The 21,092-nt window shown below is 36.6% G+C and overlaps 2 protein-coding genes across 2 annotated transcripts; both read right to left on the bottom strand.

Annotated features, from left to right (window-relative positions):
• Positions 1-2,586: 2,586 nt before the first annotated feature.
• Positions 2,587-12,519, bottom strand: LOC311091487 (sialoadhesin-like). The gene is made up of 9 exons (XM_084127438.1): positions 12,514-12,519; positions 12,306-12,346; positions 10,520-10,900; positions 6,517-6,813; positions 6,236-6,338; positions 5,262-5,309; positions 4,879-4,947; positions 4,653-4,668; positions 2,587-4,520 (listed from the first exon to the last, which is right to left on the bottom strand). Exons 2-9 carry the CDS (start codon positions 12,340-12,342, stop codon positions 4,458-4,460), a joined length of 1,014 nt encoding a protein of 337 aa, XP_083983564.1. The 5' UTR covers positions 12,343-12,346; positions 12,514-12,519; the 3' UTR covers positions 2,587-4,457.
• A 1,142-nt stretch (positions 12,520-13,661) lies between these two features.
• On the bottom strand, positions 13,662-20,571 carry LOC311090978 (sialic acid-binding Ig-like lectin 9). Its single transcript, XM_084126653.1, has 9 exons — positions 20,552-20,571; positions 20,368-20,408; positions 18,704-19,084; positions 18,325-18,612; positions 17,932-18,225; positions 17,130-17,241; positions 16,737-16,805; positions 16,561-16,579; positions 13,662-16,437 (listed from the first exon to the last, which is right to left on the bottom strand). The coding sequence occupies exons 2-9, from the start codon at positions 20,402-20,404 to the stop codon at positions 16,375-16,377; spliced, it is 1,263 nt and encodes a 420-aa protein (XP_083982779.1). The 5' UTR covers positions 20,405-20,408; positions 20,552-20,571; the 3' UTR covers positions 13,662-16,374.
• Positions 20,572-21,092: the final 521 nt, after the last annotated feature.

The raw sequence follows: 21,092 nt of genomic DNA, 5'->3' as shown, positions 1-21,092 counted from the left end.
TAAGAGCTATATGGTAGAATTCCCATTAATGTCAGCACATTGAATTGTGCTTTTTCCCCCATTAATTTCTTAAAAAAAAAAAAAAAAAGTATGTTTCCCCCCAAGCCAATCACCTGAACCATAAATTATATGTGTCTAGAGTAAGTACTCTGCTTATAGGCACATGTGTTGCTGTGAGGCTCACACCCACCAAGATGAAAGATATTTCGGTAACACTTTACAATAAGGTTCATTAGTTAACTACATTAGTTAACATTAACTAATAATGAACTGCACTTATACAGCATTTGTTCATCTTTGTTAATGTTAATTTCAACATTTACTAATACTTTATTAAAATCTTGTTAACATTAGGTAATGCACTGTGAACTAACATGAACAAACAATGAACAGCTTTATTTTGATTAACTAACATTAACAAAGATTAACAAAAACAGTAGTAAATGTATTGCTCATTGTTAGTTCATGTTAGTTAATACATTTACTAATGTTTAATAAAGGAACCTTATTGTAAAGTGTTACCGATATTTCCTTGGTCTTATCAAGTGTCTGAACTCATCATACCAATGCACTTGCATAGTGACATCACTCAAATATAGTATTTTGACATTCTGACAGTAAAGCCACTATTTGTGACGTTTACAAGAGGGTTTGTTTAAAGATCTTTATAATGCACTAGTGGTACATTTAAATACAAAGTAGAAAACACAGCTGTTACACAGCTAAACCTGCTATTTTGACTGATAGGAAATATAAATGATTTTTCTGTCAGGACCACTACCATCAAATACGATTGACAATTAGCATACAGTTTGGATTGGCGGTATGGTTCCATTCTGGGTGAGAACTCCCTGCGCATCCATGCAGCCTAGCATGGATAAGAGCAGGGAAAGCAGCAATAACCCCCCTTAGGGTAAACAGAACAGAACCAACATGAAAGTTTGCAAATATATTTAATTCAAGATTTTAAAGTACAACATAGTCGAGAATTTATTCTAATTCGAGGAGAATCAGAATGCCAAATCCTGACTGGGCAAGAGGAGGAGCTGGGGATGGAGGAGGGTAATTAGCTCCTGAGAAACGCGATAGCTGCTGATAATACTGAAGGAGCTTATATATGTATACGGTGATAGGCGTTGTATTCCTATTGGTAGATATGGATCAGCTGAGAGTCAGCTGATGCTAACTTGACTAACGTGACCTGCCAGAACGCTATGCTTGATATTTCACAATCACTGTACAAAGATGAATATTTCTGAGAACATTTGTTTTAATCACAATCTAATTCAGTAACACTATACTGTCAATACTGTTAATGATATTGTAAATATTGTGAAACAAGTTTTCACTTATAACAGCAACACAATTTACTGTTTGCTACAGTACTGCATATTCTACAGATATACCAGTTTCCTGATAAAATGCTCTTACAGTTTGAATGAATTACTGTAGATGACCTTTGACCTCTGATTGGCCTCTTGTACACAAAGGCATTGACTGGTTCCTCTCCCTTCAGTAGCCTATTCTGCTTTATTCTGCAGCTCAGGCTCATTAGAAAAACGCAGCCTATACCTGTGGCGTTCCGTCATACACATTTCACGACAGTTTCAAAGTAAAATGTCAAATGAGTGGCACTAAAAGCCTGTTTCGTTTTCCCGGAACAGATGAACGTGAATATGTTTTTATTTATTACGTTGTTTGTTCACCGCGGTTCTGAATTGAAATGAGTGTGCCATAAGCTTAATGCTCCATTTCTAAATAACATACACCTACACTGAAGCCTAAACAGTGTTAACAAAAGCAAATGTGACATAAAATGCAATCGTAACCACGGCATTTTAACTTGTTTTTGAATTCTTGTCTTTGAGCTCTTTTATCGTGACTCGTCTTTCATGGAATTCTTACCCAAGCTCTCTGCATCACAAGTATACTGTACCAGCTGAGCTACCGAGAAAGCTTGATATGTCAGTAAAACCGAACATATGAAGCGGATTAATGATGCAAACTCCAAAATATATTAGTTTACAAATCATACACTATGGTAAAAAGGTTTTTAAGGTAATAACATAATTGTGCAAGGTGCCACCTGAAAACAAGTCTTTATTAATCCATAATCTGCCCCTGTAATCATAATTGTTTGAGAAAACGATTAAAAGTGCTTGCTGTTTTACTGGAAACTGCAGTGTAAGTCTTGGTACGTATTTTGCATTTTGCAAAAATGTTGCCACTTGTATGTCTTTCCAATGAGCCTGTGTTACTTACAGACACACTTTGATTATCTTTTTTCAAACATCATTTAGATGGTGATACTTTTAGGAAATGTGATGAATGCGACTTTTAAAAAAAAAAGTTGCACATTTATTCACCCAATTTTTTGAGCAAGCAAGCAGTGTTGGTTTGTGTCTCTGTCTGCAACAGCAATACGAGCTATGAACAGTATTGACACCATCAAAACCAACCATGATCTTTGGTCTATTAATGACTGTGTAGCAACATGTGGCTCGCTCAGTAGAGACTACACCACCCTGAAATAACCAAAGAATCAAGCACACGAAAAAACGTCCCACTGAGAAGAGGCAACAGGCGTGAGTTTCCGTTTAAACAGACAATCTTTTATTAGAGATAAAATGATTGACCAGCAATAAGTTTATCACCAAACTTGTATTGGTCAAAAGAAACAAAGTAAAGAAACAAAAAATATATATATATTGCATGTCGCTGCAGGGACTGAGGCTTCCTCTGTGAAGAGCAGGCTAGTATGGCTGCACCCAGCACATAGACAGAAATGGAGACACTGCAATAATAACCCATGTTATAGTGAAGCCTGTGCAGCACCAAACCAGCCTGCTTCAAGGGAATGCTCAGCTCCTGCAAGATACAAAGAAAACAAAATGAAATATTAGAAAGGAAATAAACCAAACAATCCAAATAGGCAAAGTAATAAAAGATAAACACATTCAAAATCAATTTACTAAATAAACAAATACACCAAACAAAACACATATTATGGGAGCACGCACAAAACACTGTTAAACACAGTGATGGTTTATATTTATCACTCCTGCGGTGGGGGGATGAAATGAAGTGGCCTGACATCTAATGAGAACATTTTCAATTATTTTGAGTTGACTCAGAGTAGACGGGTCTTCGATGTGCGTCTCAGCAGCTCGTTTAACAAATGCAATCTCTGCATATGCTGTGAGTTTGGGAATGTGCTCCATTTCACCAGATTTGTAAGGTAAATAATTTATAAGCCAACGCAAACACAGGAGAATACATCAATATGTTTCTAAATATGCAAACTGTTAATTCATCACGACTATAAATACAAGTTTAAACCCTCATGAGTGTGTATGTTTTAATGTCCACATGTTATTGTTCAAGAAATCACAGTGGCTGTAACATTTCTATCGTAAAGAAGTGGACAAATATTAAAGGGATGATCTTCCGTGGGTCTGCCATTAACGAAGTGAAAAGAGCAAAGATACAAAAATGTTGGCGTTTTCTGACAATTGTGTCGCTCAAATACACACAAGAGAAATACATAAACTACAAAAAGTAATGTAATTTAACATATACCATTTCACATGTACTGTATCGCGTCACATGTTAAGCATGTGTGTGCAAAATGGTGATTGAACAGTTAATGCAACAGATACACTGTTAACTATTTGACTAAAACATAAAAATAACAAGCAATTCACATTGCCAGCATCAGTATCAGCATGAACAGATCATAGGGTGCCCCACATCCACATTCAGCTCTGGTGTGTGGATTATGGTCAAAACAAATATCTAGTAGGTATTTTTAGATTTGAACCAGCTATTATGACACACCCTAACTGAGCAAAGGACGCCAGTCTTTCTGTAATCAATATTAAAGCCAATATTAGCTAGCCAGTCAAAACTACACAGTCGACGCAAAACTACAGGTTCACAATAACTACTATTAGCGGAAGTGGCTTACCGGAAATCGAACACATTATATTTCAAAAATATATTTGTGAAAGATAAGGTGGAATACATACATACATATACATACTGGAACAAATGCAAATTAGTTACTTAGAGAACACATCAGATGACATTGCTGATGATTTATATACAGAAAGTGATGCTTATATGACTCATCCTGCACAATATAGACTTTTGTCTACACAAATTATGTACTCTAGAATGAAAATGTTTCTCCCCTTTTTCATTTAAGCAAATAAATCATAGGTGCTGTATGACACTTTCTGATCCATTTTATATGTTTTTATGGTTATGTTCTCAGACAAACGTGCTGGAAAGCATTGATAAATGACAGAGTAGAGCAGAGACAACAGCATTAAAATACATGTAAATACAAAAGTCAATAACAGACAGTGATTATATTTCTAAAAGTATACAATCTGCTTTATTTATTTTGAGCTTAAAAAAACCCACTGTGTTGAACCTTGTTTTGTACATTATCATCAGACATTTCCATACACGTTAAGATCTTCCAAGCTGGCGTAATCAGCCTCATAATCATAACCCTAAATTGAATAATTAAGAAAGAAATGACACAGAGATCAGTCGATAACTTATTTCAGGGCAGCATTTGAAACCGTAGAATTTGAATATATTTTCCACAGTTTAAAAATGGTAGAAATAAATAATATACTCACTGAGGATTTTGGCTCACTGAGGTGCATGGTGAAAAGGAAAAGAAGAAGAAGAACAAAATCACTCATAGCCTATCTGTATTTATCATGGCAACTGGAGTTAAAGGAATCTTGAAGTGGCACAGGAACTTTTATTATGACAGTCTGCTCATAGACAGAATAGTATTATTTTGCTGTGCACCATGTTATATTAGTGGTTTAGACCTTGGAAGACACAAGCACACTTTACCTCTTTGGTGATGGCATATGAGGTTTGGAGAAAGGCTTGTTTTCTGACATGTTATATGTGTTGTTTGGCCTGTGAAGAGAGAAGTGTCATCAGTGAGTGGTGTGTAGAAGAAAGAATGTGTGAGGTTATGAATTCTATGAAGATGTTTTTCTCTATGTAATTGTTCAGAAAATAGGGTCCAAATGCTATGTCTGTTGATAGATGTGACGTTGAAATAGTTGGATTACAAACATGACTAGTTTGTGCTTAGTTTACTTTTGCAAAGTTATAATTAGACTTTCAACCTGCCATTGTTCACTTCCAATGTACCTAGCACTAGTTGTACTGGAAACAAAGACCAATAGGTGAAAATTGATAAATTAAGCATAATATTTTATACTCACCTTTGTTCAGATTGTGTTTGTGACCCATGCTTATCCTGACAAGGCTGTCTACAATCAATAAGAATAATGTAAAAGTGAGATACAGCTTCATTTTCTGTTTGCAATGCCTGCTGTTACGGTCTGAAATATTGAATTAATATTTGACCAGCACTGTCTCAAGACTATCTAACCCAAATTTGGGGATAATCTGATAAATGCTCTAGGATGATTTAAGTGTTAAAGGGATAGTTCACCCAAAAATGAAAATTCACCCATGATTTACTCTCCCTCAAGTTATCCTTGGTGTATATGACTTTCTCCTTTCAGACGAATAAAATCAGAGTTATATAAAAAAATGTCCTGGCTCTTCCAAGCTTTATACTAGCAGTGAATGGCTGTTTCTGTTTTGATGTCCATAAAAGTCCATCTATCCATCATTAGAGCTCCACACGGCTCTGGGGGGTTAATAAAGACCTTCTGAAGTGAAGCGATGTGTTTGTATGAAAAATATCCATATTTAAAACTTTACAAACTGTAATCTCTAACTTCCGCTAACTGTCGTACACATGTTCACGAGAGACTGGTGTTCCAGCGTATAAGTTTGTAAAGTTTTAAATATTGATATTTTTCTTACACAAACCCCAGAGCCGAGTGGAGCATTTTGTTTTAGATGGATAAATAAACCTTTATGGACAGAAACAGCATTTCACTGGCATTATAAAGCTTGGAAGAGCCAGGACATGTTTTAATATAACTCTGATTGTATTCGTCTGAAGGAAGAATGTCGTATACACCTAGGATGACTTGAGGGTAAGTCATGGGCTAATTTTCATTTTTGGGTGAACTATCCCTTTAAGAAAAAGAGAAAATTTAAGTTGCAAGCAGAAACAGTGATATTTTGAGCTCCAGATGGCACTAGTCGGTTTGAGATAGAGACCTCACAATACAGATATTCTAAATGATGAGTATAAGAAAAAACAAAAAAACATCCAAACCTGTGTCGCCTTTTATATATGCAAACTCCAGCAAGTAAGCAAACGAGGATGAACACAAGTGAAGAAGCAATGACATAAGGCCCAAATCCAACCCCTTGAATCCCTATGATAATATTATTGAATAATTAATAGTCACATCTCTCACAAATCATACATTTCAGGTTCTTTTAGACCAGTCATATTAATAAACAGACCAATGCAAAAAGAAAATCTCATGAACACAAATTCAAGTAAAGATCCTCCAAAATATCTTGGACGTAACTGTAACAGTCGATACTCACTCTTAACACTCAGGATGGCAGTATGACTCTGTGTTTTACCACCCCAAAAGCTGGCACTACAGACAATTTCATCTTTCTCTTCATATCCAGTTGGAATGAAGGTCACATCGGACACTCTTTCCCAGACACCTCCACCCATGTGATTGTGGCTGATAGTTTCTCGGGCTGTTGGGACGCTCCAGCTGATTTTGGGAGGGTGAGAGGGGCATGTGTGGTTGACTGAGCATTTGACGGTGACGCGTGTCCCGGGATCGATGTCTTCAGGGAGGGATGACATCACAGGTTTGTCTGGAGAAGCTTTTTAACAAGAAACACAAAGATGTTATATTAGTAACCTCTAGGAGGTGATGAATGAATTACACTTGGTGTAAATGCAACTTTTCACAAGTATAAGTACAAATCCTCATCCTGCATTATAATGAACACACAGCTGTTGTTGAAACTGTATTTCTCGTTTTCTTTTTCTGCTCTGAAGCAGAATGGCCCATTGTCATGAGTTTGCACATCATCCATCTCCACAGTACAGTTCTGTTCATCTGGGTTTCCCAGGAGCCTTGTGCGGTTTTTGAAGTTGTCTAAGATGTTGCCCTTATTAGTGTGGAACATGTAGCCATCTTTTTTGGTGACCCAAATAAACTGGAGGCCGGTGACATATTCTTTTTCCATCTTGAAACTGCATGGTATTACCACACAGGAACGAGTCAACGCTGTGATCATGGACATCACGTCCGCCTGATTTTGGTCTAAAATGACATATGATCCCATATAATTAATGAGTTAATTAATGGGATTAATCGATATTGCAGAACTGAAAGTATTATTGTTTATTAATAATTATGAGCGCAGAACAATAGTATAAATATGAGAGTAGCGTAAGGTCGTGAGTCCACCAAAGCCAGCATATTTTTTCAATTGTTTTAAATGGGAGCGCTGCATATTTAAAAATGCCAGCAGTGTGACATGGTGCTGAGCGTCTATAGGCTTTATGCCGAACTACACATGAACAAACAGGACAACTGGTCTCATAGCGTCTCCTTACTGGAAAAAAGTGTTAACAGCAGTACTAACTGAGAGCGATATCAATAGACTTTTAAGGTAATCAGCTAACCTAGCTAGTTCTTTTTGCTTGGCGGGGTTTTTTCTGCTGTTGTGCCAAATTCTGTGACCCACTGGAATAAGTGACCTTAGTAGGCACTGTATTTGAGCTAATCCCACCTGCTCCTAATCCCAATCCTAACCTTACCATCACTACAGCACCTTCTAGGGTCACTTAATTCTGTGGGTCACTGAATTCTGCACTGGACGCCAAGAGTTGAAAAATGTTAAACTTTGGGTAAAGCACAGCGCTCATCACTGTCACTTTTTACCCAGCCATCCAATCACAGTGGAGGAAGGGCAGGACAAATACAACACGACCAACCATCACATCTTGCTTGTACAATGGCAACAGACGACAGGAATGGCAGGAATATCAGTAGATTGCCTATTGAGAATCGCCATAGCTATTAGTCTTCCTCACCAGCGGGTGGTGCACGCGAGTGTTGACAAAGACTAGAGCAACAGGTGAGAGAGTCATTCATTCATAAAAACGGATTTACAGAAATGGAGCAAGTGGTAAGTATTTCCATAGATATCATATAATAAAAGCTAGATGTCTCATCCGCGCTGCTGGCCAATGGTGGTCTACGTCCGCACACGGCGGCCATCTTGCCACAGGGAGTTCGCTCACTCGTAACATTGTGTTAATGGTGCATGTACTTTTTAAATAACCATAACTTGCTAAATTTCTACTGATTTTCAAACGGTTTGGTTTGTTATAAACGTCAGAGATGTAGTTATGACACTGCATACTTATCAGTAAATATAATATTATATATTTAAACATGTTCAAGCATCCAGAATTATAGCCACGTTAATAACGTTTGTAAGAAACCAAACCGTTTGTAAATCCGTCAAGATTTCAGCGAGATAAGAGGATTTGTGTTCGTGCTGATCACTCACCTTACTTCAGATACCACAGAGCTCGCCAGAAAGCTTCCCTGTGGCAAGATGGCCGCCGGTGTGTTGCCGTTCGAGACTCTGCCTTAAGACATCTAGCCTTATATGGATATCTATGAGTATTTCTGATGATTAGGTCCAGTATATATATATATATACAATTAACGCAGCACTTTTTTTTTTTTTTTGCCTCGTTTTAATGATTTCCTGTTGCGGCTGCTATTGAAAAGGCTGAAAATATGCCGTCGCGCCCATCTGTGTTCAGCGATCAGGTTTCATTCTCACGCAGCTTTCATGAGCGGGTCTTTTCCGTTCCGTGTGTGCGGCTCGCTCTCTGTTCCGTGTGTGTGTGTGCATGTGTTTCGGCGCGCTGCGCTCTCTGCTCAATGTTCTGCTCCGTGTTTGCGCGTTCTGCTCTGTCATTAACGGCCCAAACGCTCCAATCATGTACCGATCACACACTGGAAAAGCAAAGTCCGCTCAAATAACGTGAAATTTCTCAGTAGTAGACTTCTGTTTGCAATAGCCCTACTGAGCTGGTATAGTCATGCTGGGCAACAATGGTGAAATGACCTGCTCTGATCACATGCTCTGGTAATAATAGCTTTGTAGGACTATATTTTATTTTGATAATTAGTAAAAAGAAATAAAAAAAAAATCTGTTAAATTGATTATGTTGATTGATTATTGAAAAAGAATAATATATTGATATACTGATGTTTAATTTTATTTTAATATATGGCTATTTTCTGTTCCTTTTTTTCCTGTGTTGTTTAATTTAATCAGGTTATTCTAAGTTTAAATATTGATGATTACAAGCTTGGGGGAATTGCAATTAATTGCAATTAATTACAGCAAATTGTGCAATTAATTAGTTTTTTTTTTTTTAATCGATTCCCAGCCCCAATATATATATATTTTGTATACGGCCTATTGTATATAAAAGCTGATAAAGACACAAAAGATGTGTTTACATTTAAGTCTTAACAGTTAGTTTTGCTCAAAGCAGCTTTTCTTGTAGGCTAAGCAGCTTTCTCTACTGTGAATGAGATTATAATGTTATTCCCCGATGCTGATGTACAGATAAAATGTTAATTCTGACATAGTAGAGATATATTTCTCTCTGTTGTTTCGTTTTCTTAATGTTATATCGCAGCACTGTGCTGCAGAACTGGAGATTCCCTCAATATGTCATTCTCCAGGATTCCCCTGCGGTCAGGACACTTAACGCTTAATGGACTATTGCAGTGATATAAAAGACCAAACTCGCACCTTATTGGGGATGTAGGCTATACTAGATAGGAACAGGCAAGCGGACTCAGAATAAGAACGTAACACGCAAAGTTTCACGCTAAGTGATTCCCACTGAAATACTGGCGTAAAGTTGGCTTGACACTGGATATTCGCACATTTAGGGACCATCTCTAAAGTTGCATATGATATTGGTACACACGTTTCTAACTTCAATAGCATTTGAAGAGAATGACTTACAGTCATAAAACCAACTGTACTTCCATAGACAACCAGGAAGTGTTCAAGAACTTTTGTCTTTATTTTGAACAAAATATCTATTGCCTTAAATATATTTCATAAAGTGTTTGATTAATATTGTTTATTTAAAAAAAATAAAAAAAAAATAATAATACAAAGACATGTACAAATGTCTTGAGTATATACTTATTGGGGCAAATTGTCTGGCCTTTATTTTTAAATGTTATTTTAACAAATAAACTGATTAGAAGAAAGTTAATTTGGGAGAAGCATTTTATTATGTCTATTGTTTTTCAAAGTTGTAAATAAAACAGATTATTGGTGCACATTTTACAATATTTCTGAGTTTTTCTACTTAAAATTTCATGTTAAATTCAATGTGTTACTTCCTCGTAATTGTTTGTGAAAGTTACAAGCCATTTCCAAGTCAAAATTGTTTTTTGTTTTTTTTAGTGCAGTTGGACAATCACAGATGTAACAATGAAATAATATTATTCCAAGAATATTTACATACCGTCGACAAGGATTGTAGAGGTGACATCATAAAATGCAAAGGTGCGCCATCCAACATTTTCAGGGTCAATCCATGCATATATTTTTTCTCCATGGTGGGAATGTTCCAGGTTTTTGATCAGCAGACTGCAATCCCAACTTGATGTTCTATATAAATCCGTTTTCCATCTGAACTTCTCAATGACATCATATGGATACCACGGATCATAAACTAAAGGATAACCTTTAGAGACCCACTGAAACCACACAACTCTATGTGGGTCTTTGGGTGGATACGATGTGTAAGAGAAAGAACATGGTATAACCAGACAGGAACCTTGGAGACCGTGAATTTCTTTCGGCATTTTCACTTCCCATGCTAAAGTATCAAACAGCAGAACACCTGTGGGACAAAAGTCAAGAAGAGTCATTAATGGCTCTTTGTTCACTGAAGCTGGCATTTTTAGAATTTCATTTCACTCTTATTGTTTTCTGTTAGTACACAGGACATTATACACGAAATGTAGTAGTTTGAGACAGAAGATTCAGCTCTCCGTGACTACGGAAAACATATAAGAAGCCATACTATTGGGATTTTTTTTGTTAATTGTCTTTTGATCTCAACATAAATGTTCTTCTCTTGGTTTCTCGACTAAATCTCCTTGAGAAAGCACATTGATCACCATTTAACTGATGTCAGTCGTGACATATACCAACATGTGTCAATCCCTCTTTAAGCCTGCAGGCGTACTGTTTCCTCGAGTTGGTGAGCAATGAAATTGACTGCATGTTCAGTCATGATAGTGTCTATGATTTACATTTACATTTTACATTTTACATTTAGTCATTTAGCAGACGCTTTTGTACAAAGCGACTTACAATTTAGGACTAAATTAAGCAAGTCATCGTGAAGAAGCAAAAACAACGCAAGAAGTGCTCAAAATATGAAGTTCAGGCATTGTTCAGAGTAGCATAAGCCCGATAAGGGAGGATTAAAGGAAAAGGAAATAAATGTGTGTGTTTTTTTAAGATTAAGTGCTCATGGAAGAAATGAGTTTTCAGTTGTCTTTTGAATGTTGTCAGGGATTCTGCATTCCGGATGAGAATGGGGAGAGCATTCCAACAGCATGATGATAATGTTGTAGTTTCCTTCTGATTAGGAAGAGGTCTATCACTGACATATAGAGCAACTTCAGCTTCAGTGAGTCGGAGTAAAAATGTATTCACTCTTCCGCAGTAGTTTTACAATTAGAAATAACTCTTTTCATTTATAGTCTAAAAAAAAAATGTTTAGGTCTATGAGGTGACAGAAATTGTTTTCAACTATTTCATGACAATTATACTGAATTTGTATACTAGTAGGTGTTCTGTGTGTTGTAGGTTTTAGGAAGGATTCATCTTGTTTGTTCTTCGATATCGCCACATTGAAGGCACATGTATTTTCTACCCTCGACAACGCCACACAATTTACATGGGCTAATGCTTCTGCGCATTGGTTTGTGGGTTTGACTGTTTCTTTCAAATGTTGATTGAATTGAGGATATATTATTTTATTCCTGAATAAAACATGAATAAGCCTGTGAGTGTCAAATTTATAATTCGGTTTTGACTGCTATGTGTAAGTTAAAGTTTTCTCTCTATTTGTAAGATTTTGGGAATGTGCTACTTGATTCAACTAATTAGACTAACCTGGAAAAAGCCTCAATTTATGCACATTTCTGTTCAATTATATTATTAATTTCATATAAACTTTTATTGTGACACAACATAACCAAAACATGCCTAAAAGAGAAAAACAGACACTGTACCTTGGAAAAGTAAATGAAGTAACAGCTGTGCTTTCATGTTCCTTGGTCAATATAAAGACAAAATCCAAAGTTAAATGTTAAATAAATGAATTTCCATAATTATGTGCATAAATATAAAATATTTAATTTTTTCATAGTCTTCTAAAGCACTTTAACATGCTACATACTTTTTTGTAGTTATCTGTAGAGGATTGGGAAAATAACCTACTTGCAAGAAGAGAAAAAGGGAAAGGAAAAGGAAAAGGATGTTTCCATAAAGCTCAGAACATTTGTTGCTGTGAGGCTCACGCCCACCAAGATGAAAAAATATTTCCTTGGTCTTATCAAATGTCACACCAATGCAGTTATATAGTGACATCAGTCAAATATAGTATTTTCTGACAAGAAACACCACCATTTGTGACTGTCTGTTTCAAGATACAAAGTACAAAACGTGTTACACGGCTAGTTTTTAATTCTGAACCTGCTGCATATTCACAGACTTACTGGTTTCCTAATAAAATGTTCTTACAGTTTGAATGAATTACTGTAGTTGACCTTTGACCTCTAAATGTCTCTCCCTTCAGGCCCATAGGCCCACATAGGCCTATGATCACATGCCTTACGACAGTAAACCTTTTTAGAGGGGTATTTTTGACCTCATTTAATCTAACAGTAAGAGGGAGTGATTTCTTTTGACACCCATGTGTTGCTGTAACCCATTTTATCAAACTCTAACATTCAGTATAGTTTCAAGAAAGACTTTGCTGTAAAACCAACATCATAAGATTAATTTCTATTAGATTGCTAATCATCCAGAGGGGCATTGATGCTTGTACCCCAATGATTGCTGCTTGCATCTATATAATGTATTTAATTATAGTATGTAGTATATATGATATAGGCTTAGTAATATAGTTTATAGAATGCTTGTTTGCTTTCGTATTGCCACCCCACACAGTCCTGATGTCCTCACTCACTGCAGAGCCAATGGGTGGAGCTTGACGTCCAGCTCCCACTCTCTGACTGTAATGGATGGAGCTTGAAGGTACAGCCACACCCACACAATGACCTGGGCTGCATTTCCCAAGAGCACCATAAGTAGACGTAGAGCCATTGGCACCGATGGTCTCTAGTATGATCAACATTGCTCACAATTCTTTTGAGAAATGCAGCCAAGGACATCATTTGGCTCTGCAGTGAGCGGCACATTACAAGCAAGGAGAGAAAAGTAAAAAAACAAAAAAACAAACAAAAATAAAATAAAGACAACCAAAGCAACAAATGGTATGTCAACTGAAATTAACAATAATTATGATTTAATCATATTTAATAGTCAGGTAAAAAGCAGTAGAATTTTTTTATTTATTTATTTTTTAAATCAGCATCATTACATATACAATTTATCATGATACATGTGTCATGTCCAGGCAGGTGAAGAAGATGAGGTGAGACAAATATGATGTAATATTTTAACATTTATTAAATAAAACAAAAGAGTGATATCCAATAATGATAAAGAAGGTAAAAAGTGTGCTAATGCACATTCAACACTAAAAGAACTGAAATAACTAAGGGCAACAAAATAATGACCTGAATATATACATGTAACAGGTGTAAGATAATCAATGAACCACTGAATCACAATGACAAACAAAAGAAAACATACCTAATAACAAAGGAAACAGGAAATAATGAAGACAAACTAAAAGTCCTCGAACATGAAACTAAGACAACAGACTGTGACACAGAGCAGTTGTTTTCTTATCTAACCTGCCCAACAGAGCTGGAATTCCATAGAGAGATGCATATCGTATAAAGTAGGGATGTGCAAGACTAGTCGTCTAAACAGTACAGCTGCTACTAGTCAACACTGAAAGCAATAGTCGATTACACAAAGGATAAGAGGAGGAGTGACGAGAGCGGAAGACAAGAGAAGACCAGGCCTGGGACTTTTACACTCCATTTTGTCTATATATGGGCGACAGTTGGCTATGAAACACCTGCCGTTTACTTTCATTCATTTATTCTAAAACTTCCATTTACCATTTACTTGTTCCCTCTTCTTCCCTGTGCCTTGAATTTTGATACATTTATATTTAAAATCATTGTAAATATCACATTAAAATAAAACACTTGGAAAAATAATACCTTAAAAGGTAGCGATTAATCTTTTTTTTTTTTCTTTACCTCAGATGTGTTTTTCTTTGTGTCAGTTAAGGAGAGCATGGAAATTGCCTCAAAAAACAAAAAAGGTGCGGGGTTATTTTGAATAAACGATAAATGTGCCTTTGAAGAGTGCAACATGTTGTGCAGTGCCAGGTTGTGGAAAAAGCAGCATAGATTTCTGATGCTGGATTTGAAGAGAGACTGAAATAAAATAAAAACTATGCTGTGCTTTCTATATTGGATCTGACAGGAACGGTGCAACACACTTATGTGAGTAAAAAAAGTTTTTACTTTGTCACTTGTTACAGATCGTTTGATATGTACTGATGTGTAAATGTCTAACCAAAATCACCAGTGACTAGTGATTTCTGATATGTAAAGATTCATGTATAGTCAGATGTTCTGTTCTTTGTCTCTAAATTGTTTATTGTCAGTACATCAAACCAGTGACTAAACAGTCAAGTTCACACTGTTTCTCTAAGTAGAATGAAAAAAATCTGTTAAACTGATTAAATTACATAGAAAGCGAACAAAGACCCTTTACAATCGCTGGAGCTGTCATTCAAACAGCGCAAGTTTATCAGTGACTCTCACCAAAACTCACGTTATAAACAACAAATCTCTTATTTACATCGTGTTTGCACTGTTAGTTATGATGAAAGCATTTGTGAGAGTGCAGAAATCAAGTTACAATGACGAGATCACTGCATTCACATGCTCAACATATCTGTGATCGGCTATAATGCTCAACATCCTTTCATGCCACAATCTAAATATAATGCTATAATAAGTAAAAAGTGCTAAAAGTTTCAGAGAGTTCCACGTGTAATATTTAGCTATTTCATATGAAAACTGTTAGCCAATCTAACGAGAGGGCGTTTACACTGAAGTCTTACAGCAGACACAGCCCTTTTTAAGCTAAATTAGAAGTGCACCCCAGGAAACTGTCACAAACTGGCGGTGTACAAACACGAATAAGACTAATTCAGTTCAGTCTCTTTACTTAAAATTCATTAGATACCAGTGATGCGCGGGTCAACGTATAAACAACCCGCACCCGACCGACGTTTTCAACTAACCCGCCCGCAACTCGGACCGCAAAAGCAAAAAAAAATATATATATTGTACCCGACCCGCTTCCTGACCAGCTTTTTTTAAAAGTAGTAAATGCTCATCGTAGCGTCATTTGGCCATAGACGTATAGGAACTAGGGGTGCGGGGGTGTGTGTGTCTTTCTATTTATGTATTTGCAGAGCTTCCACTCCCCAGTCTTCATCTTTTCTCTTGCCACCTCCATCTCTACCTGCAGACTGAGCTTGTGCGTCATCTTCACGCCAGTTATTCAGCCAATAAAGTGTATAGTGTGTATAGTGTGCCTATGTATTTCATAGAAAATTGTGTCTAGTACTATATAAATTACAAAAAAAAGTTTAATTGGCATCTTTATTTCAAACGACCCGACCGACCGCGACCTGAATATCATTAAAAATTTTGGATGACTCGTAACCGCGGGTAACCGCGGGTGATCGCAGGCACCCGCTCATTTTGGATCAACCCGCGCATCACTGTTAGATACACAACAACAAAGGCAGGAGAAAGTACACCACATCTATTCACGAGACAATGAAACACAAACAAAACAGAACTTCAGTAAACGTGATAATTGGAGATAATGAGAGCAAAGATGAATATAATGAGTGACCAAGACAATGAACGACTAACTCAGACAGAAGGTGGTAAGACACAAAAAGTCCAAACTAACAGAACAGTGACAGAAACATTATAAAATAATAAAATAATGCAGTTCATGACTCCTTTAATATGCATGAAAAATGTTTTACTATTAATGGAGTCTGACATTGTCAGCCTTTTTAAAAACAGTATTGAGCCCATTTTAGTTGTCTGATGTATAGAATTTTCATTAGATATTTCCATACATGTTGAGTTCCTCCATGTTGGTATACTCAGCTTCACAATCATAATTCTTCATGGAATATTTCAAGAGAAAACAGAGAGCCAGACATCAATCAATAACATATTACAGTACGCATTTGTCATATGATCAGAGTATATCCATAGTTTAAAACTTTGTAAATAATATACTCACACTGTAGGATTTTGGGTCACTGATGTGCATGGGGGGGGGGGGTACAAAATGTTGTGGTTATTCCACTTAAATATAAAACATATCTTAAATATATATAAATAAAAAAAGCTGAAAGATCTACTTATCAACAATGTCTTGAAGTTAGGCCTTTAGAGACAGGTTCAAGTGTACTGTACCTCTTCGGTGATGGCATACGAGGTTTGGAGAAAGGCTTGTTTCCTGACACCGCACATGCATCTTTTGACCTGGGGAAAGATGTTTCAGATGAAAAGTTTTTTCATGAACTTTTTTATTTCTATTCTTTATTGTATTTCCTATTTGATATTACCTCCAGTTAAATGCTTTTCATTATACCCTAATTGCTGCATGTTGACGAAAAGTGATAAACATTAATCTCTAAAACACATTCACGCAACAACGTCTGCTCTCACATCAACACAACACACGTGTCGTGGTGCTCTTGAAAGCTAATAATTGTGACATCGCACAGTGTATGCCCGCCTTAAGGGGTTCGGCTGACAAAAAGGTTTGGGAACCTCTGGCATAAAGTAATGTACACAAAGAGTTACCTTTGTCGCCTTTTGTATATAATGACTCCAGCAATTATGCAAAAAAGGAGGAACACAAGTGAAGGTGCCAGGATGTTCAGACCAGTGGTCTTTAGTCCAATAAGCATTGGGTCTGTATAGGGGATAAAATAATTGATAATTATTATAAGCTCACAACTGAAAGACAAGGCAATGATGTAAGTAAACAAAACAAAACAAAGCACTTGCTTCCATTCTTGATTAGATGTACAAGTTTTAATGTGTAACACCATGTCTACAACAGCGATACAACAGCTTAAGGGCTGTCGAAACTGGATGCAATAAAGCAAATGTTCCAAATCCATTTATCCTTCCATGTCAGAATTCACAAGTTCACATTAACAAATAATTAGATACAGTAAAAGAGAATGCATATGTGGCGTGCTGTCTGAGGAGAGTGTAAATTAGCCGAGAGTGAGGAGGGGTGATGGAGGGAAGCAGAAAAGACTGTCGAGGAACAAAGGTGAGTCAGCTATATGTATAGGCCTCCAATTTTACTGATTGGGTAGATCATTTGAACGTGCTCCTCCCTAACTTTGTTGATAAAACATAGCAAGACCGCTTGGAGTACGTCTGAAATAGAACAGGCATCAGTTTACTTTTTGGGATTTGTTGTGTCACATCAAACCACATCCATTGCAGACAGGATCACTGATTATAATGGTTTATATTGCCTTTTTTCACATTGCTCATGTCTGATGTAGACAGGGTTTAAGTAAAACAAAACGAATGATGAGACATGAATAGATCTCGCATCATACGAGTTGCTAAAAAAATCACTCACATTGCACACGTAAGACAACAGATGCCATAATGTCTTTTCCAGAAAATTTTGCAGTACAACTCAATTTCTTCCCATGGTCGTCTTTTGAACCCAGAAAGGTTATGTTGGAATAGGTGACCTGATTTAAACCAGAGAGTGTTTTGCTGTCATTTGAGACCGTCATGTTCTCATAGTTCCATGTGATGGTTGGAGTCTCTCTCTGGCAGGAGTGATAGACCGAACAAGTGAAGTTCTTTGCGACGCCCTCTGTGACATCTGCCAGTTCAGGCTCAATCGTTATTTCATGATGAACACCTGAAATTGAACTTAAACTTGTAATAGGTCCAACTGTGAAATTTAAAGTGAACCTACAGCTAATATCACACAAAGCAGTTCATATTTGTGTTTACTCACAATAAGCACTTTTGTCTTTTGTAGCTGTCACTGTTATGCCACCATGATATGTTACAGAGCACCTAATAGTGGAGCGTTCTGCTTTTACGACACCTGTGCGTGTCAGAGTGATTTTCCACAGGCCGTCTTTAAGATGATCATTGTCTAATTGATCAGTTCCTTCAGTACCGTTCAGAATGATGTCTGGTTTGCTGTATGGACACGTGTGGAAAGTCGAACATGCTACTGTGATGGTGTCACCCGTCCTTTCACCTCCATAAATATTGATGCTGGGCTGTGGTGGACTTGCTTCAAATAGTAGAAATGTCATAATTAATCAACACACTCTTATAACCAAATCAAGAGTCAGGCAAATTTGAAGAACAAAGTATTTACATACCATCAACTACTATTGTGGAGGTGACATCATAAAATTTGTAGGTGCTAGAACCAACATTTTCAGGGTGAATCCATGCATATAATTTCTCTCCATTGTGGGACTTTTCCAGGTTTTTGATCAGCAGACTGCAATCCCTACTTGAGTTCACATATAAATCAGTTTTTCCTCTGAACTTTTCAATGACTTTGTTTGGATTCCATTGATCATAAACTAAAGGATAACCTTTAGAGACCCACTGATACCACACAACTCTACGTGGGTCTTTGGGTGGATACGATGTGTAAGAGAAAGAACATGGTATAACCAGACAGGAACCTTGGAGACCGTTAATGTCTTTTGGCATTTTCACTTCCCATGCTAAAGTATCATAGAGAAGAACAGCTGTGGGACAAAAGTTGGAGTCATTTATGGCTGTGTGTTTATTTAAGCTGGCGTTTTTAGCATTTCATTTCACTCATATTGTTAATTTTAGTATAGGACATTGTAGTATACTGAACTTAGTGTCAATCGATTCAGCTCTTTGCAACTACACATTTAGTAGGGATGCACCGCCATAAATTATTTGCTGAAAATGGCAATTTTGTTTTTTGGCCAGAGAGAAAAATGGCCGAAAATATATGCCACCCCTCCCCGTCCCTCATTGTTCAGTCCTTAGGCAGAACCACACATTACAGCAGTCTGAGGACAACCCACCCCAAAGACTAACCCTACGCCTCATTATATAAGCTCAACCTTAACGAATTCGGACCCCAACCAACCACTGAACCTTCACTTAATGAAACTATAAGCTCCACCCTATCACCGGTTTGAGACTGCTGGCTTGGCGCAAGCTGCATCCCAATTCAGTGGCTGCTTTCTTCGAAGGCCGATTGAATCACAGGGCCACATTCAAAGGCTGTCCCAATTCGAAGGATCCTTCAAATGCAGCCTCCAAATGTGGCCTTCATTTCCTGTGCAATGAAGGTTACAACAGATTGATCCTTCGTGACCTTGCCTACCCCAGAATTCATTGCGAGCCAGTGACGACAGAAATTGCCAAATTACACTTTTAAACGCAAGTATTGGGTTTCAGCTTACTCAAATATCTAATGATACAAATGTAAAATAAATAAATAAATTATTACAATTTCTAAAGCGACAGTAGTGGAAATGTTTTTTTGTTTTTTTTAACTTAAGTACAAGTACTGTTACATTGCTAAGATAATACTCAATTACAAGTAAAAGTACTGGTGTTAATAAAAGTACTCAAAAACTTTTTTTTTTGAGTGCTAGTTACTTTTTAGCCTGTGATATTTAATGAATTATGAATAACTATTGAATAAAATCAGAGATCCACGTATAAAATAGATACTTTTTTGCCTTATTGAAGTATATGAATTAGTGTTGTCACAATACTGAAATTTCTAACTTCGATACGAGTCCTTGAAAAATTAAATAAATATTATAATATGCACAGATCTATGCCTTTTAGTTTAAATCAAACGTAGGCTATAATTTGGTTTTGACTGTGAAGTTGTTTTCAATTTATGTACATTTGTACATGATATTATATTTGTACATTATATTAATAAATTCAAACATTTATTGTGACAGAACATAACCAAAGCATCTTTAAAAGAGAAAAACAGTAATTATAGTAATTAAAAGTAATTAAAAATATGTACCTTGGAAAAGGAAATGAAGTAACAGCTGTGCTTTCATGTTCCTTGGTCAACACAAAGACAAAATCAAAATTTAAATGTTAATAATTATATTATATTTCAGTTCTCTTAAAGATGTTTATAATTTTCCTCTATCTTCAGTCTTCTTCTAAAGCACTTTAACATGTAACATTTTTTTCTTTCTTACCTTCTTTGTAGCGGATTGGAAAATGAACCTACTTCCAAAAAGAGAAGCTCATTTGTTGCTGTGAGGCTCACACCCACAAAGATGAAAAGAATATCTCCTTGGTCATGTCGAAGCTCACCACACCAATGCACTGACATAGTGACATCAGTCAAATATAGGATTTCCTGAGCCATATATGAACCACCATTTGTGACTGACAAAAGGGTCTGTACAAACCGTGTTCTGAACCTGCTATTGTGTCAGATAAGGATTATATGTTTTCTTTCACAATCATTGTTACAATATTATTATGGGAGCATTTGGCTTAATCACAATCAGTGATGAATTGCAGTTTAATTACTGTAGTTGACCTCTGATTGGCCTCTTGTACACAAATTAATTGACTGGTTTCTCTCTCTTGCAGTATATAGTATCCTCTATTCTAATGAATTGCAAATGCTCACTGACAAACTTTGGTTATCTTTTTTCAAACACCCCCCATCCCCTCCACACTCAAAGTATACGTGGGGGCCATTGCAGCAAATCACGTCCCGGTGGCAGG

Source organism: Abramis brama (assembly GCF_963993115.1).
Source record: "Abramis brama genome assembly, chromosome: 10".
Classification (NCBI taxonomy): domain Eukaryota; kingdom Metazoa; phylum Chordata; class Actinopteri; order Cypriniformes; family Leuciscidae; genus Abramis; species Abramis brama.
Note: the sequence above shows the minus strand (reverse complement) of the source record. Positions and strands in the feature narration are given on the sequence as shown.

What these genes read in the sequence shown, in the direction of transcription:
- LOC311090978 (XM_084126653.1), bottom strand. Translation starts at nt 20,404, where the DNA reads ATGAAAGCACAGCTGTTACTTCATTTCCTTTTCCAAG. An exon ending in TGTTGTCTTACGTGTGCAAT is followed by an intron (nt 17,242 to 17,931) that starts GTGAGTGATTTT and finishes TCCCCTATACAG; the next exon opens with ACCCAATGCTTATTGGACTA. An exon ending in ATATACAAAAGGCGACAAAG is followed by an intron (nt 16,806 to 17,129) that starts GTAACTCTTTGT and finishes ATCTTTCCCCAG; the next exon opens with GTCAAAAGATGCATGTGCGG.
- LOC311091487 (XM_084127438.1), bottom strand. Translation starts at nt 12,342, where the DNA reads ATGAAAGCACAGCTGTTACTTCATTTACTTTTCCAAG. An exon ending in TGCCATCCTGAGTGTTAAGA is followed by an intron (nt 6,339 to 6,516) that starts GTGAGTATCGAC and finishes ATATTATCATAG; the next exon opens with GGATTCAAGGGGTTGGATTT. An exon ending in CAAACACAATCTGAACAAAG is followed by an intron (nt 4,948 to 5,261) that starts GTGAGTATAAAA and finishes CTCTCTTCACAG; the next exon opens with GCCAAACAACACATATAACA.